The sequence below is a fragment of the Notothenia coriiceps genome, unplaced genomic scaffold (assembly GCF_000735185.1).
Source record: "Notothenia coriiceps isolate Sejong01 unplaced genomic scaffold, NC01 NC01_scaffold00026421, whole genome shotgun sequence".
NCBI lineage: Eukaryota > Metazoa > Chordata > Actinopteri > Perciformes > Nototheniidae > Notothenia > Notothenia coriiceps.
Window position 1 is genome coordinate 1,613,385 of NW_011359122.1, and position 17,677 is coordinate 1,631,061.

Sequence of the window (17,677 nt, forward strand, 5' to 3'; positions counted from 1 at the left end):
AACCGAGCCTAGTGTTTCACCACATTTCCTGATATCAGCTGTGTGTGTGTGTGTGTGTGTGTGTGTGTGTGTGTGTGTGTGTGTGTGTGTGTGTGTGTGTGTGTGTGTGTGTGTGTGTGTGTGTGTGTGTGTGTGTGTGTGTGTGTGTTTTTACTCACACAGCTAAGGCGCAGATGTTCTTGTGTCCGCAGAAGGGCAGGCGTACGGTGGCGAAGGCTCGGCCCTGTGTGAACATTTCCGTCACCTGAGAAGGCAGGTAGGTGGTGGACGCCATCAGCACCTTCCCCAGGTACCCCCCCCATGTGGTGGGCTCCTCCGCTGGCCTGCACACACACAAAAACACACACATGAGCAATTCCGCAAAACAAAAAATGTGTGCAGGTCAACGTGTCCAGGTAGATTGTCCCAGCAGACACATGGGACATTTTCAAATGAAAGCATGTGTATTTATCTGTACTGAAATAAATATAATTCAAATGATCATCCAAAGACTTAAGACAAATAAATACATGTTACATATTTCTACACCGTAACTCTTAACACAAAGACTCTCCCCTTAGCTTTTACGCCAACATATTCTTAAATAAAAAAACAATAATAATACAAAAATAAAGATACATTTAATTAAATTCAAGAGAATAAAACTATTCGTAAAATAATAACCAAACACATGCAGGCCTGTCTGGCTCCGTTTTGTTTAAATAAAGACGTAATGTTGGCTTTATGAGGGCTTGTGGGGGGAATATTTTTTACCGCACATTATGAACGTGACATTTGAATTGAAAGAGATCTAAATTTCTCGGACTTCAAGTGACTGGCACACGCGCAGACACAAAGAACGTGAGAAGCTTCTGTTTCTCTGAGGAGCCTTAAGCATCAGGAGAACTTTATTGAAACCTGAAGTAATATTTGGAAGACAGGAAGGTACGTACACATACTTCTCCTTCTGCGTCTCTAGTTTGAAGATGTGGACGGTCTCTGTGTTGCTGGAGGCCGACAGGTACAAGCCCTCCATGCTGAACGCCAGCGAGCAGATGCTCACACACCTGAGAGAAGAAACACACACACAGAGCGCAGAGGGTGAACACACACACACAGTTCACACAACACACAGTTACAAAATGACGAGGGCTGCTGCTGCACTGAATTTAAGAAAAAAAGAAATCCAACAAAATCCACAATCTAAATAAAATGATACATCGGATGAGTTAGTTTTGTTTTTCTATTGAATACTTTAAAAAATATATATAATTACAAGACCTCATTGTGTGCCTCTCTGCATTTGTCAAAGAGGCGGGCAAAGTGTTTTGATGGCAGTGAAAATGTTGTTTGTAAAAGGTGTAAAGTAACCAGTGTGAATAACAATGAGACCAATAGAAGTAGGAAGAAAACCGGTCGTGGTTGAGTTTCCATATAAACAGATATGAGTGAATAATCTACCTCTTGACTCCTCTCCGAAACTCAAAGAGCTTCTGTCCCTCTGGGATTGAGAAGACTCGGATGACTGTGCCCTGAACAGGAAGTGAAAGACAAAAGTTACACTGAGAGGCGAAGCAACTGCGGTGATGTTTACTCTCTCAGGCGGGAAACACACACTGCTTAGCAGACCAGTGTCCTTTAGAGTTACCTTCTCCGAGGCGGTGGCCAGTTTGGTTCCACTAGCGTCGAAAGCCAGCGCCGCCAACGGGCTGTCGTGAGCTGGGATCATGTTAGCCGCTCGCTGCGGAAAAACACGTACAGACACTAGTTAGACACGCGTGACAGAAAGATACTCGTACATAATGAGTGTTGGCTTTGACTGATGAGAGGAAACACTAGCTGTCAGAACAGTGAGCACGGATCATTTCAAAGATATTTAATGAGCAACAGAAACCTCAGCTGTGCCTAAAACGATTACGTGGCTGCAAGAAACGGTTATGTAAGGGAGGAAATAAGGAAGTAGGAGCCAGGGGAGGTAAATAAGAGTCTACTAATCAGACAGTGGTTTCATAACCAGGCCCCAAAAGTAGGGCCAACAGTATTGAAGTGTAGTAGTATGGGGTAACACTTTTCAGATGAGAAAAACATTACAGACAGAAACCTTTTTCTGTTGTGATCATCAACTCACATGTGTTCAAATGAATTAGGTATCATTTGAGCTTGAAGTTAAGTTGCGACTCGTTACTTTTGACACCGTCAGTCGGGACAAAAGTAACAAAAAGCTTAAATACATTTATTAGTTGTTTTTACAAAATAAACCTTGTTGCAAGCAGATTTTCTTGACTCACTTTTTCCCTAATTAAGTTGCTTTGGATGATCCTGCTTAAATAAGCGTGTAAGCATCATAACGTGTGTTTGCTTTTTGTCGAGGGACCACTTGTGATGTTTACTTCCATGTCGGCCTACATAAATACGTCATCACTGCACCTCTCTATTAAAGACAGAGCTTCCCTGTGATGGTGTTCACCTACCAGGTTGACTGTGTCGAACACTTGGACCTCTCCTATCGTAGCGCTGCCTGGGTAGGCCAGATAACAGTTATCATTGCTGATGGAGAGGGCGCATAATCCTGCAGGAATACGAGCACAGATTCACCAATAAGCAAAGAAAGACAGATTTTAAAAAAGGACCACGTTTATCTGAGCTTGACAAAAAGAGAAACTGGAAGAATGACACAAGTACAAAGTGACACGACAATCATCTAAACAGTTCTGACAGCGTAAGGAAAACAAGCATCACAGGAGTAACTCAGACATTTTTCTGCCTTGAGGGCTTCAGCAAAAACAATGGAGTTCATTTGGAACACAAATAAATAAGAGATTCTAGGAAAGGCAAAACCAAAATCAAATAACTATTTTATACGACATACTAGGGGGTGGTGGAAACATCTCTATGTAAGAATCGAGATTTTTATCTTTTAGTATTGTAAATCCATTCACAATTTCCCAAAAGGTTCATTTTAAAAAAAAATTTTTTAGATATACCTAGATGTGTTTACTGATGGACATTTATTATATACACAAAACTACACAAAGTTGAGTCAAGCATTAGGGTGTGATTTGTAATTACCACACACAACACCAGTTGACGGTATTATTTGGGGACATTTCATATGGAAATTGGCAATAAAGGGCAGCTAGCCTAAGCTAACAAATGTTACTTAATAACAGGCAGCATTTGATAACCTGAAGCCACTGACATTGAGATATACTCAAATAAATGTAGTTGAAAAAGTGTTTATTTGTGCAAGCTTAGCATGAATAAATGTGACCGTTTGTCTTAAGTTAGCTTTGCAATGAGCTAATATAACTTTTTCAATACAATCTTAGACACACCTTCACTCTTATTTGATGTCATAATTTGCATCACCGCCTTCATTAGCCCACATGGACTGGAGTAGATCCTGAAATGAGCTCTATGTACTCAATGCAGAACAAGTTATTACTCTAATTGTGAGATAGCCAAAGAATGATACCCCTACCATGTGCCATACCTACTTTACCAAACACAAAGTACACTATGTTGCTGGCCACACTCACCTGATGGGTTGGGGGGGGTTTCTCTGATAGTGTGCAGCACTTTCATGTCTCGGATGTTGTGAATGTAAAGTGACTCCTCCAGACAGACTATCAGCCTCTGCAGAGGAAACAGCAACATCATCACTGTCAGAGAGACATTAAGACATATCACTCAGAGTAATGAATGTCTGACAGTCAGGTATTCAGCTACCTGTCTGTTGAGCTTGACGGCCAGTATAGTGTTGGAGTAGGAGTAGTTGCAGATCTCCGTTCCCTTCTTGAAGTGACAGACTTTGAGCTTCCTCGGGGCCTTCAGGCTCACGATGGCCACCAGGCTGCTGGAGAACAGACGCTCCACGATACACACATCCTCCGTGTCCGCTGCACACACACACAGTATATACACACACACTTTATTGAATATAGAACTAAAAGAATAACTATCTTAAAATTAAAAAAATACATATTCACAAGAAATACAAATATTTGAAAAAGCAGGTACAATGAGAATATGACAAATAACTCTAAATAATTAAATATGAGATGATATAAGATTTACCTTATTGATCCCAATTTGGGATTTTTTTTTGTTGTTCAGATATTATTGACATAAAGTGTGCAAGAAATTGAATTTTTAATGTAATATTCCATTTTATATTAAATATAACTGCACATATATGGGCAGTATATACCGATCTGCTCAAGAGGTTTACTTACTATTTATTATTAACATGTTGTCACTGTCAAAATTAACATTGACTTTAATAAATATAAATAATGCCTTCTGCTGCTACTAACAGCTGTTATGTATTCGTTCTTATGTCTTTCACTGCATTGAGAGACCCCTACAACATCTCGTTGAACCAGACTATGATAACAATAAAGATATTCTTATTCTGAGTGTAAGGAAACGATGCAAATGAAAGCATCCACATGTGTGCAGCAGTCTAAAGCACAGACCGTTTGTGTGCTCCTGAACACAGCGTCAAAACGTTGAGCACACTGTGTAGTTTGTTCAGTAAACGCATTGAGCTAAATTCATGAATTATAGATGGCAGCTGTGCTTATTGTCTTCCTCTGCCCGACTACACTACCTGCTTTGCATCGAGTATTCAAATCAAACCGGATTACCAAAAGGTGCCGCTTAGCTCAACTCAACCTCTCGTGCAAGATAACGCTGTTGCAGAGATCGTTATACGTTATGTAAATCCAGTTATAAGTGAGAGGATTGATGCTTTAGTATGCAGGTGAGCAAAGAGGGGTTAACAAAACACATTCATGTTTAAAAAGATGTAATGGTGCAGTGATCGTGTATAGACGGCATGCATTAAACACATCGACTAAAACGTATGGCTGAGCAATAATAAAAACACAATAGCAGGGCTCGACAGTAACGGTTGCCAGGTTGCCATTGGCAACCATTCAGAAAAAATGTCAACCACTTCTTGGCCTTTGGTTGCCATCAGTGGCAACCTCTTTTTAACATGAAGAAATAAGGACAGCAAACAGCTAAATGTGCACCCCAAAATAGATAAATGTTAATTATTTGTTGTATTAAGACGAGTGATATTTAATTTTTGTTGTGACCAGTCGGAACCTGATACTTAAGTTGCACGTGCATTGGTGTGATTACGGAGCCAGAAAGCGATGCACGTTTACTCGCGTGCGCCGTGTGTTTGTTTTACAAAAAATTGTGAAGCAAATTAAGTTGTTTGACTGTGGGGTAAAAAGTTCGGCCAACCCGTCAACCTCTCAAACAAATGTTCAAAGTGATTCAACTGATAAAGCGCAAGGTGAACCCGAACGAAAAGCAAAGAGGAAATGTGTAAAGTCTTGGGATGCGAAATATATATTATGTACATTCTGCTCCGTTGTGCATTCACTTCCGGTAAAAGTTCCTTCAAAATAATAATAAAACTTTACCATAGGAACATAATGGCATACAAATATAATCACAAGTTTCCTACAACTTTAGTTTCAAATAATTGTGTTAATTACTTATTGGAAAGCATTTGAACATTCTTTTGTGTCACATGTTCATTATTAAGTTGATGTAACTGTATAGTATCTTAATTATTTAAAATATAAAGGTGTCTAAAAATGGCAACCGTATTTTCAGTTTTGGCAACCAAAAGCTGATGCCTGGTTGCCAGCCTGGCAACCACTTTTAAAAGTTAGCGTTGAGCCCTGACAATAGTGATACTTTAAATCCTATCGTCTCTCCTACACAAGGAGTTTGTACTCACTGACCAGTGGTGGAAAGTAACCAAGGACATTTACTCAAGTCATACAGTATACAGTATTTAAGTACAATTTTGAGGTACTACTTGTTACGTCATGTTTTACTTTTAGTCCACTACAGTTCAGAGGCATTTACTTTTTGACTTCAATGCATTCATTTGAAAACTTAAGATACAAGAACATTTGCAGATTCAGATTCTTTAGAAATACAAACATGGCTTCAGATATAATTCAGTTATTTCATTTATATTATTTTGCATAATCTGTACTTTTGGTACTTTTGTATATGAGCACAAATAAATCGAATTCATAAAGAAAGAAAGATTTATATAGAACCAAATGTATCTTAACGAGACAATAAGTGAAACTGAAACAATGGCTCAAGAACAAAGTGAAAGGAAAACTAATATCACAGAATAAACCACGCAGTAACAGAGTTTAGCCTTTAGGGTCAACAGCAAACACAATGGAGTTCATTGTTCACTAAGAACATAACTTGTAATTTGAGAATAAAGATGAAAGACAAACAAAACCCAGGAAGTTTCCCCACCCCTGGTTTTGAGCAAGTAGTCAAAAGAAAAGTAAAACCCCTCTTCCTCAGTATTTCATGAGCTGTATCAATACATTTAGATTCTTAACTTCTAAAAAAATAACCTCAACAACGGTTTCCTCTACATCTCTATATTGCTACTGATAGACAATAATCCTTCACACTAAGTCACTGTTGTCAAATAAGTCAAATGTGTTTTTTAAAAGTAAAGAACTAGCTTAATCAAATACTTACGACATTCGTATATCTGCTCCAATTTATCCACAGAGGACAGGGAGAAAAACTTGTATCCTGATTTGGTGCCAACCGCTAAGGACCTACACAAATAACAGAAATGGACACAATAGCAGCATTAAACAATCATTGACTTAGTGAGCTCTTAAATGCATAAACACTGGGTATTTATACACACTTATGATCTTATTTCAAATTGGAAACTGAGCAGAGGAGCCTGTGGTCAGATTGTGACAGCGGTCACACGACTCGAGCTGTTTTGCAATAAAAGAGCAGGGCTCTGCGGTGTGAAGCAGTCAACAGTCAACTAAAAAGGACTAAGTCATTGTTACTTCAACTTTAAATCTAGCTACAGTAAAGTAACTAAGTAGCTTTACTCAAGTACATTTTGAGGTACTTTACTTGAGTTTTTCAACGTTTTGCTACTTTATACTTCTACCCGACTACAATTCAGAGGTCAAATGTTTACTCCATTACATTTATTTAAAAACATTTACAGATCTGGATGAATGATGAGAAATATAATCAAGTCACTCAACTTAAATCAGACTTTAGTTCCACCTGGAGTAAATTCACAAGCTACCCTGCAGTCATTCAAACTAGCTGCACCTTTACCAGCTTTGATAAACACATACAGTAAATACATCAATAATTATAATCAACATAACATATTAGCCAATCTGCAAAATTCTACATTTTACTTTAAGTTTATTTAGATGCCAATACTTTTGTACTTTTACTTTGGAAACATTTTGATTGCAGGACTTTTAATCTGAACAGAGTATTCCTACACTCTGGTACTTCTACTTTTACTTAAGTACAACATCTTTCCCCACCTCTGTTGTCTACAAGAAACACAGTGACCTGGTTTCTCACAGCATTGCCAACAGTCTCATAGCCGCAGCGCTAAAAATAACCCATCGTCCAAAACACACAAAGACTTCAGCTGTGATTATATTCTGTATATTGTATCATGACAGTAGTCAACACAGCCTCTAAAGAAGTTACCTGACACCTGAACTGCATGCGTTTTTGTGGCTAAAGTTAAGCACACAGCTACATGTTAGATTAAAGCTAATCTAGCTAGTGAATAACACGTACCACAGTTCACTTAGCTCGCATAACATATTGTTTATTTGTTGTTATTTATAATGTGAGAAACCACACATTTACATTTCACATGGAGACCTGTCACCCTGTCGTAGACATGTACACGGTTAGCTAGCAGTACATAAAGTCATTACAATTAGTTTCGCCTATACCAGCTTTAATAACACATCAATAAAACATGATTATCGTAATAAAACATATAAAATAGTTTTGAGAAATGGGCATAATGGGAACTTGATGGCAATACTCTTGTACTTTTACTTTAGTAATAATTTGATTGCAGGACTTTACTTGAAACAGAGTATTTCCTACACTCTGGTACTTCTACTTTTACGTAAGCACAATACCTGAGTACTTCTTCCACTTCTTGAGTATTCTGTATGATGTAAATTAATCACCACAGCCTTTAAAGAAGCTACATGACACTTCATGTGTTTAGTGGCTAAAGTTAGCCATTTTGTTAGCTAAAGGCTAAGCTAGTGTCGTGAATAACACGCAACCACCGTCCACTACAGTTAACTCAGCTAGCGAAACTCATTGTGTATTTGTAGTTATTTCTAATGTGAGAAAGCACACATTACTATTTCATATGGAGCCCTGTCATCCCGTGAGGAGCTAACAGTGAGCTAAGCTAACTTCAGCTAGCTTGACAGCACCAGGCCAGCGGCTCCTCTCTCTTCTCTCCCCGGCCCTGCCTCACTCTCCCCGGCCCTTTTCTTACGTGTTGTCCTGGTTGAAGTTGGCGAAGAGGAGCTGGCTTCCGCCTGCATCCCCGCTTTGACTGGCCAAGTTCATGGGCTCGGCACCATCCACATATAATGTTCCGGTAGAAACAGCAGCAGCAGTCTGGCTGGGATAAGAACTGTGATTAGGGCCAGACGGTTTCACGGAGCCATGTCTTTTTCTTGGCCCCTCGGTAGTGATTGTTGTTGTTTTTCACAGGGGCTGCTGCTGCCCCTCACTGCGCATGCGCCGATGACGCAGCATGCAGTGCCTTTAAAGGGCCAGCTCGATTTAACAACTGCAGTCCCTCTGATAAAATATACAATTATGAATATTATCAGAGGGAGAAGAACTAAGATATTGTACTTAAGTCACTGTAGAAATACCACAGTCTAGGAATACTCTGTTACGTAAGTAAGTAAGTAAAAGTCCTACAATGAAAATGGAAAAGTATTAGCATCAAAATATACCAAAAGTAATTGTAAACATTATGCCAAATGGACATTTTAAGCACCAGATTTGATTAAGTGTGTGCATTAATGGGTTCATCACTTCAATGTTGCACTTGGCAAAGTGTGGTTTATTTGCATTACTTGATATACTACTTGGTAGCTTAACCTATAATAATATATAATAAATAGATTCGATTTATATTATTGTATTAATAACCTATTCATTTAAGATGTTAAATAACTGTAGTGGGATACAACTAGTACAGTGGCTATGTACTGTAGGACGGTATTTCTTGTTCCAGGGTAGAAAAAAGCAGAAGCAAACACGGCTGGCAACACTATTGTAAAGTAACTATATTATTTATTGTAAGAGCGCCACACACTGTGACTATGTGCAACAACAGCTGAATTTAATGGGCAACATATACAGGGCCGTCCCTCCCTACAGGCTGATCATGCAGACTGCGTGGGGCCTCGCTCACCTTGCGGAGGGACCGGAATTTGTTATGATAGTCAAGAAAACTCTCCTGGTGAATTACAGCATTTACCCCTCCCTCATCAACCTTGAAGTTTAGCCTCACGTACGGTGGTCCTTAAAATTGAAAGTCGGAAAGTCTAAGCTCCGACCCCCAGAATTCATTCTATTAGTCAAGAAAACTCTCCCGGTGAATTTTTTCCTCAATGTGACAACATTTACCCNCACACTGTTCCCCGCTAATTATATTATAAATCGCTGAAAACGGGATGCTCATCCCACTCCTTTACCCACAACCAAAACTCGATTCCACCCTCCAACGGTCCCACCTCCTGCCCCACTCGCATTACCTCAGCACAGCAGGCCATTCACTTTGATTTGATCCAAACGTTACTAATGTTCATTCAAAATAAAGAAAGTGGACTAATTAACGTTATCCTTGACCATTATTATCTATCCATCTCCGGTTTCTACTATCATTAATTAACCTTTAGACAGACTTCTCTCTCCTCTGGCGCGCGCCGGCGGGGCCTCACAGACACGCTTGCACTCTCTCTCTCCCACAAGCGCTGGCGCGCGTCAGGCCCCACAGGATCTGCCGGGGTAAATCCGCCATCCTTACATTATTGGGAGAATCTTTTCACACCAATATTCAACTTAAAGGTACTCTATCAAAATCTGGTCATTCATTCTGAGTTTACACCAGAAGGCTAACTGTTTACCGGTAACCTCCGATTCAAAACCAACCACAGATTTACAACCTGTCACGCCAGCTGCAATACACGCTTAGCCTAACTTGAATCTTTGTATCTGATTACGCTATAGCCGCTTTAATATCCCTTCCCCGCTATCAAACCCACAACACTGCTATCTAGGCTACTGGTCCCGCAGCCTCCACCTGTCTGTTGGAACTCATGTCGCAGCGTTGGATGCTTATTCTTGCTGTGGATTAGACAGCATTTTAACAAAGAAAGACTGTCAATAGCAAAGGATCACTTCTTCTTTCAAGGCAGGAAGGGTTTCGGGCAGTCTACTGTCCCGCAGAGACTTTGCTACCTCTCTGTTGGGACTCCGGTACTGGCCTTACTACACGAGAACGATTGTAAACAAAAAATGGTGGGGGGCGACCAGTAACCACTCCGCCAACGGGCACACTTACCCCGTCGTGCGGCACCGGATGAGAATGTATGCGGGCCGATGTGGCCGCGGAGCCGCCAGTTGGTGGTCAACTTGAATGTAGAGTCTGCTAGGAACATAGGTACGTGTTTAAAATACAGAAGCTGAGTCAGAATCTGCAGAAACCTTTGTTTCTGTGTTTGTCCCGAAGTCAAACTTGCACTCGCGGCGAATTATTTTAAATACGTGTTTAGAGAGAGGGAGGAAGAGAGAAGAGAAGAGAGAGAGAAGAGAAGAGAGGAGAGAGAGAGAGAGAGAGAGAGGAGAGAGGAGTCTTCCTGCTCTCTTTGGAGAAAGATGATTCCAGAGTAAGTGAATAAGGGGAAAAAGCAACTGTATCATGTTATATGTGTCGTTTGGATTTGTTAATAGTTTTGTGTCTTTCTTTATTAATGTACATAAATACAGTATATATATATTATTTTGTTATCTTATTATTGTATATACATCATAACCATTGTGGTTAACCGTGTATTTTTTGTATTGTATGTTATTATTATTATTATTATTAATATTAATAATATTTTAACCAAGCATTTGGATTCAATGAAGTTCAGTTTTAATTTGTAAAATGTTTTAATCTCAATTTATATTAAAATGTGTGTAATGTTCTATTTTCAAATTTCCTGTTTCCTAAAGTTTAATTGCTCGTAAATGTGACAGTTTTAAAATGTATATTGTACAGGCATTTTTTTTATTTGATATCTCGGAAACTAAGGCTGCAAGCAATATTATGTTGTGTTGTGGTTGCGTGGTGTGTGTGTGTGTGTGTGATGTGTTGTGGTGTGTGTGTGTGTTCGTGTTTGATGTGTGTGTGTGTGTGTGTGTGTGTGTGTGTTGTGTTGTGTGTGTGTGTGTGTGTGTGTGCTGTGTGTGTGGCTCGCAGACCTAATGAGGGAAATATGTACTCCAGTGGAGTTTTTCCTCACTGATGCTGATGCTGCAGACTAATGAGGGAAATATGGAATCAGTGGAGGTTTCTCACTGATGCTGATTGTGTATTTCACTCTGTCACTGTCACACACACACACACACACACACACACACACACACACACACACACACACACACACACACACACACACACACACATTTTGCCACTCCTCATTCTTACAAAGTGAATCCATCTTGTCTTCACTCACGGGGACAAATTGGTTTTGATTCCATAAAACAACCGAACACTGATCGTTCAGGGAGATTTATTATTAAAAACCGTTTCCAATAAATAAAATATGAGTGCGATTTACACGCTGCGGTCCTCCTGTAGTTAGAGAGAGAAGACTTTTCCACTGACGGAGACCAAAGAAAACACAGCGAGGATCCAGGATCTACTCTCACCGTTTCTGTTGGCCTGCAGTTTCAGACCGAGGATAAGGAGACACTGAGGGGGGGGAAGCCAACACTTACAAACACACGATGAGAGTGTGAGCGGTATTCAATGTTAAACTCTGTAGATTCATTTAGATACATGAGGAGGAGAGTTTTACCAGAAGCTCAGTGTTGCTCAACGGTCCGGTCTAAGTCCTGGAATTGTTGTTTGATTAACGTCTCCATTCCCAAGTTCACAGATTAAAAAGTTAACTCAAAGTTCAGTCCACATTAAAATGAACTTTTATATTACAATTTTGAGCCAAGTGCAAACTCCAGAGAGATTAAATAGTTCACGTGTATTTGTTGGATGTGACACTTTCAATTCGTTGCCAATGTTGTTCAGACTTTTTTTTCTCAAAATTGAGCTATTTTTTGAAATTTCTCACTTTTGGAATTTTCAAGTTTTTTTTTTTCTATGTAAATGTTTTGAATGTGAATTTACTTATTGATTATTATTTTGTTTTTAAATATTTAATTTTGTAATTTTTTTAACTTTAAATCTTTTAGATTTTGTCATTTTTAAATACTTATTACAGGACAAGTGAAGACAGTCCCATAAATACATACAAACGTAATAATCCAACATGAGTTCAGATGCGTCAGTTGTCTGAAGTTCCAGATTACAGATTTTCCTCTAAAACAGAAACAATAAAAAGTATTTCTGTTAAGTGAAAATGGAGGTTCTTCTATGGATGCCCCTCGTCTTAATGGCCGTATTAACCACGGTTGTTGGCTGCAATTGGTCGGTGACTCACAGAGAAAACATGACTCAGCGTTACAGTAAATTGCAGCTGCATGTTAATTAAGTCAGAGTTTCTGCAGCAGGGAGTTCACACACACATACACACATGTTCACTGTTAACACACATTTAAGGGTTAGCACGTGTTTGCAGTTTGCACATTTACAATTTTACAGTCCGGTGCAGAAGAGGAAAACTTCAGCTTCAACCCAAAAGTCTTTCTGCAGGCATTTCTTTTTCTTTATTATATATATTTTGTATTAACTGTGTAATTGTATTTATTTAAAATTATTTGTGCATTATTTTCTGGTATTTCCCAAATCCTGAAAGTCTATATATATATTTGCAATATGCTCCAATTGTCTTTATTTCTTTATTTTTAAACAATTTTAAAACAATTTTTAAAGATTTTTTTTATTTACAACATTCTTTCCCTTTTTTTCATTTATTTCTTATTTCCCAAATATTTTTTATTTATTTCCCAAATATTTTAATTTATTTCCCAAATGCAGAAACATTCTTTCATTTGTTACGCTCCATTGCAGGGATACAGGGTGTTTCTCGATGTCGAGGAGGCTTGCTTGGTAGCACATGTACCTCAGAGTGAGTTCCATAAGAAGCGAGGCAAGAATACCTCCTAGCCTCGGGAAAGGAAGAATGGAACAGGCGAGCAAGTGTGCAGGTGTGCGTCATATGAGAGGCCCCGCCTTACATTTTTCGCCAAAGATTTTTGAAATTGGTCCGTGTGCAAAGCATTGTGGGAATTTTAAGACCGCGGAGGATACACATGTGCAGCCTCGAAATGTCTTCTAACGAAGGATGCCGGCCTCGGTAGAATTCCAAGTATCCTGGACATTGGAACAGTCCTTCGGCGGCACTCGATGACGTAGCATCCTTGATATAGTGGCTCTGGAGCATCCTTCCTCGACATTGAGAAAAACCCACGGGCCGTTTCTCAATCGCGAGGATGCTGGCTTGGTACTCGCATACTTCCAAGTCACTTCCTTCAGAAACGAAGCAAGTATACTTCCAAGCCACGGCTTCGGAAAACAAAGAAGAATGGAACAGGCTAACAAGTGTGCCACTCTCTCTAACGGTTTGAACATAAACTGTACCGAAAATAAATACCTCACGATGTCTATCTAATTATGAACTTGCTCTACTTTCACGGAACACATTTTTGATGATAAGAAATGTAACAAATTAACATATTTACCAACACATGTTCTACGCCACTACATACATACCCATGTGCAGCCTCGAAATTACCCCCAAACCAAGGACGCGGCCTCGGTGGAATTCCAAGTATGCTGGAGATTGGAACAGTCCTTCGGCGGCACTCGATGACGTAGCATCCTTGAAATATTGGCTTGGAAGCCAGTTTCCTCGAGATTGAGAAACGGCCACAGTGTGTTTATCAGACTCTTGCATGAAAGACAGCAAAAGGAAAGTTATAACTGACATGCAAGCGTTTTAGTTTAGTCCAATTCTTAAAACCGGGGGAATAAATAACTTGTCCTGCAAAAGGACAAACAATATTTCAAACCTGTCCGAGGTTATTCAGTTTATAAGCATTGGTGATCTCCCCTGCATCCTAACTGGATATGATTCAGGCTCTTTGTGCACAGCAGTGTTTTTGACCTCTGAAGGACAAAGCTGTTATCCTGGCTGTAGACACGTTAACAGCCAGGCAGGAGCTTTACATATGCAGCATTTTCTTCGACATTAGCTTCTGCTTTCCCAGAACCAGTACTAAAAAGTAAATGCTGTAATTGACCCCGACTGCCTCTTTGCCCGGAGACTCGTCTCAGAGCCAAGAGAAGTCTGAGAGAAACACAGAAACACACCGCGCTCGATCTCACTCGCATCATGTCGTAAAAACGTCGGCGCACTTCAGCTGCAGAAAGGAGCTGTTTATGTCATGTGACGTGGGGGGGAACGCGTCAGGAAATCATCCGCACAAATTACACCTCATGAGCTCCTGGAGAGGAGGAGGACGCTGGGAGAGATCCTTCAGGAGAGTTTCAACTGAATTCCCTTCATAAAATATCAACTTCTCCCAAACTGAGTAGCAGTGCTGCGGTTACGTAAACATCACGTGAAGAGATTAGTTTGACTCAGTCTGAATGATATTCTCTCACATGAAGAGATTAGTTTGACTCAGTCTGAATGATATTCTCTCACATGAAGAGATTAGTTTGACTCAGTCTGAATGATATTCTCTCACATGAAGAGATTAGTTTGAATCAGTCTGAATGATATTCTCTCACATGAAGAGATTAGTTTGACTCAGCCTGAATGATATTCTCTCACATGAAGAGATTAGTTTGACTCAGTCTGAATGATATTCTCTCACATGAAGAGATTAGTTTGACTCAGTCTGAATGATATTCTCTCACATGAAGAGATTAGTTTGACTCAGTCTGAATGATATTCTCTCCGGTAACTTCACCTTCATGACCTCCTGACTGCTGGGTGCTGCAGAAACAGAACTCTCTGTGACTGAGGTTCATGTGATGTGTGCATACTGAACATCAAACCTCAGGCATTCTTTTGCACATCTGTCCTGCTACAACAGACTCTTTAGATTTAAATATGGCATGCAAACATCTTTCCAAATGCTTTTGCCCCCCCACAACTAGACTTTTGTTTTATTTTTGACTTCAAAAACACAGTTAACACAAAACATGTCAGACGCTGTTATCCAAAGCAACTTACATACTCAATAAGTGTCTCAGGGACACAACGACATGCTGACTGCAGTGGGGTTTGAACCTGTGACCCCCTGATTCCATCACCAATGCACTAACCCACTGCGCCACATGCCTCCGTGCCTATAGAGACCCAAAAGGAATCAAAATCCATGTCGTGCTGTGAGAGCTGCTGTTTCCGTGGAGATCTGAGAACATTCATAAGGAGAAAAATGCAGTTTTTCCAAAAGAACCTCCTGTTTTTGCACATCTGTCCTGCAGAAACACTAAACATGTTTCTCCTTGTTGAAATATGGCATGCAAACATCTTTCCAAATGCTTTTGCGCCACAATAACTGCACTTTTTGTTGTATTTTTGACCACAAAATGACTACAATTAGACACAATTAGACCCAAAATGACCACAGAGGCTTTTAATATGCAGATTTGAGAACATTCATAAGGAGAAAAAGGCTGTTTTCCACCCAAAAACTCCCATCTTTGCACATCTGTCCTGCAGAAACACTAAGCATGCTTCTCCTTTAGTCTCTTTAGATTGAAACATGGCATGCAAACATCTTTCCAAATACTTTTGCCCCCAAAACGACATTTTTTGTTATATTTTTGACCACGAAATGACACAGAGGCTTTTTCACAGTGAGAGCTGCTGTTTTCATGCAGATCTGAGATCATTCATAAGGAGAAAAATGCTATCCTATTTTAGCACATCTGTCCTGCAGAAATAACTTACATTTTTGTGCTTCGGAGTTTCATATGGCGAGCGTGCACAGATCTGTCCTGAGGTTACACTGGAACATGTTTAAATGTGCTCGCTCTCTCCTGTATTTATCGCAGCTTCAGGATGATTTGTGCCGTCTGGACGTCTCCTCAAACATCCATCAGCTGCTCACGTTGAGATTATCGTTTGTCTGAAACCCTGAAGACAGAAAGTTGGAGTGGCTTGTTTTCCGTGACGCCTCACCGGGTGCCACATGGCGCTCGCTGCCAGATCTCTCAGAGTTATGTTCTCTGAGGAATTTCCATGAGATGGCTCACTGAGCATCTGAGCTGCACATGAGAGGTGGGAGTGGGCTGAGGTCTGAAAACTCAGAAGTTAGAAGAGTTTGAAACAGAAGTGACATATTCTGCCTCTCTGGAGAGCAGGGATGGATCACCTGCAAATATCATTTAAACAGAGACATGCTCAACACAAGGAGAAGCACAAAGACTACAACCAGACTTAAAGCTCTCCTATCATGCAAAATGCACTTTTTGATGTCTTTTCTACATCACCATGTGTCCCTGGTGTGTCCCCGGTGTGTCCCTGGTGTGTCCCCGGTGTCTCAGGAGACTCTCAAAGTGTCAGGAAATAAAACCCTTCTCTCTTTTCCTCCGTACCCACATCTCTAAAAACGGGGGAACAACGGAGCTGATCCACATTTGCTGCATGACGACATTACTAAAATGTGGGCGGGCTTTACACCCACGGGCCAATCAGAAACGTTGCTATCAGAAACAATGAGACGAGTTCTGGAAGTAATGGTCTGTGTTTACATTAGCATGCTAACACTCAGAGCTAACCTGCACTGGAGAGAGTGTGTGTGAAGAAGCAGGAAATCAAAAGGAAGTCACCTTGTGGTAAACCTGAGAGAGAGTTTGAGCTCCATCCTGTTTCAGAGAGAATCCTTGATGTGGTTTGGAACATGATATGGAGTTTCATCACGGCAGTGTTTAGCCCAGAATCATCACTTTAGTAACAGGGCTGAAATAGAGGGATATGAGGGATTTCTAAAATGCATGATCTGTTTGGTATTTAGAGCAAAACACATCATAGACATGTTTTTATATTTGTTTGTATATCTGAGACCCATAGGCTACTATATGCCTAAAATCAGCATGATAGGGGACCTGTAACATAACTGCAAAGAGACGCAGAACAAGGAGACACACAGAGAAACCACAAGAGACAGAAATGACCACACACAGATGTACAATGACAAGAAAAAGATATCAAATGACCTCGAGGAGACAAAAAAGGCCGTAAGCACAAATAAGATGTCAAAGAGCAGACACAAAATAACCACAAGAACTCACAGAATGACTCCAGAGCCACATATAACGACACAAATCACAGCAGAGACACAAAGCAACTACACAGAGACAGATATGACCACAAAGACACCACATAAATCACCAAGAGACTACGAAGAGACACAAAATGACCTCTGAGTGATGTCAAGAATATAAAGACACATGTTAGCATTAGCTAGCATCTAGCTGGCTATAAGTCAACATGGATGATTTGTTTGCTAACAAAACAAACAATTAAAATGTAATAAAAACACATATACTCGCTGTTCTCTGTCTCTGTGGTTCCGCATTTGGCGTGTGTGTGTGTGTGTGTGTGTGTGTGTGTGT

The 17,677-nt window shown here is 40.1% G+C and overlaps 1 protein-coding gene across 2 annotated transcripts in view; it reads right to left on the reverse strand.

The window, feature by feature from the left end:
- The window catches only part of wipi2 (WD repeat domain, phosphoinositide interacting 2), a 13,095-nt gene extending 4,502 nt beyond the window's left edge, over positions 1-8,593 (reverse strand). Inside the window, exons 1-9 of one of the 2 annotated variants that reach the window (XM_010784490.1) lie at positions 8,354-8,593; positions 6,523-6,605; positions 3,709-3,878; positions 3,519-3,615; positions 2,451-2,548; positions 1,628-1,720; positions 1,441-1,511; positions 939-1,046; positions 159-323 (exon numbers count right to left, since the gene is read on the reverse strand). In XM_010784490.1, coding sequence (XP_010782792.1) covers positions 159-323; positions 939-1,046; positions 1,441-1,511; positions 1,628-1,720; positions 2,451-2,548; positions 3,519-3,615; positions 3,709-3,878; positions 6,523-6,605; positions 8,354-8,427 — 959 coding nt within the window. In that variant the 5' untranslated portion in view covers positions 8,428-8,593. Of the gene's footprint in view, positions 1-158; positions 324-932; positions 1,047-1,440; positions 1,512-1,627; positions 1,721-2,450; positions 2,549-3,518; positions 3,616-3,708; positions 3,879-6,522; positions 6,606-8,353 lie in introns of both variants that reach the window. The other variant, XM_010784489.1, reaches the window with a different exon arrangement.
- Positions 8,594-17,677: the final 9,084 nt, after the last annotated feature.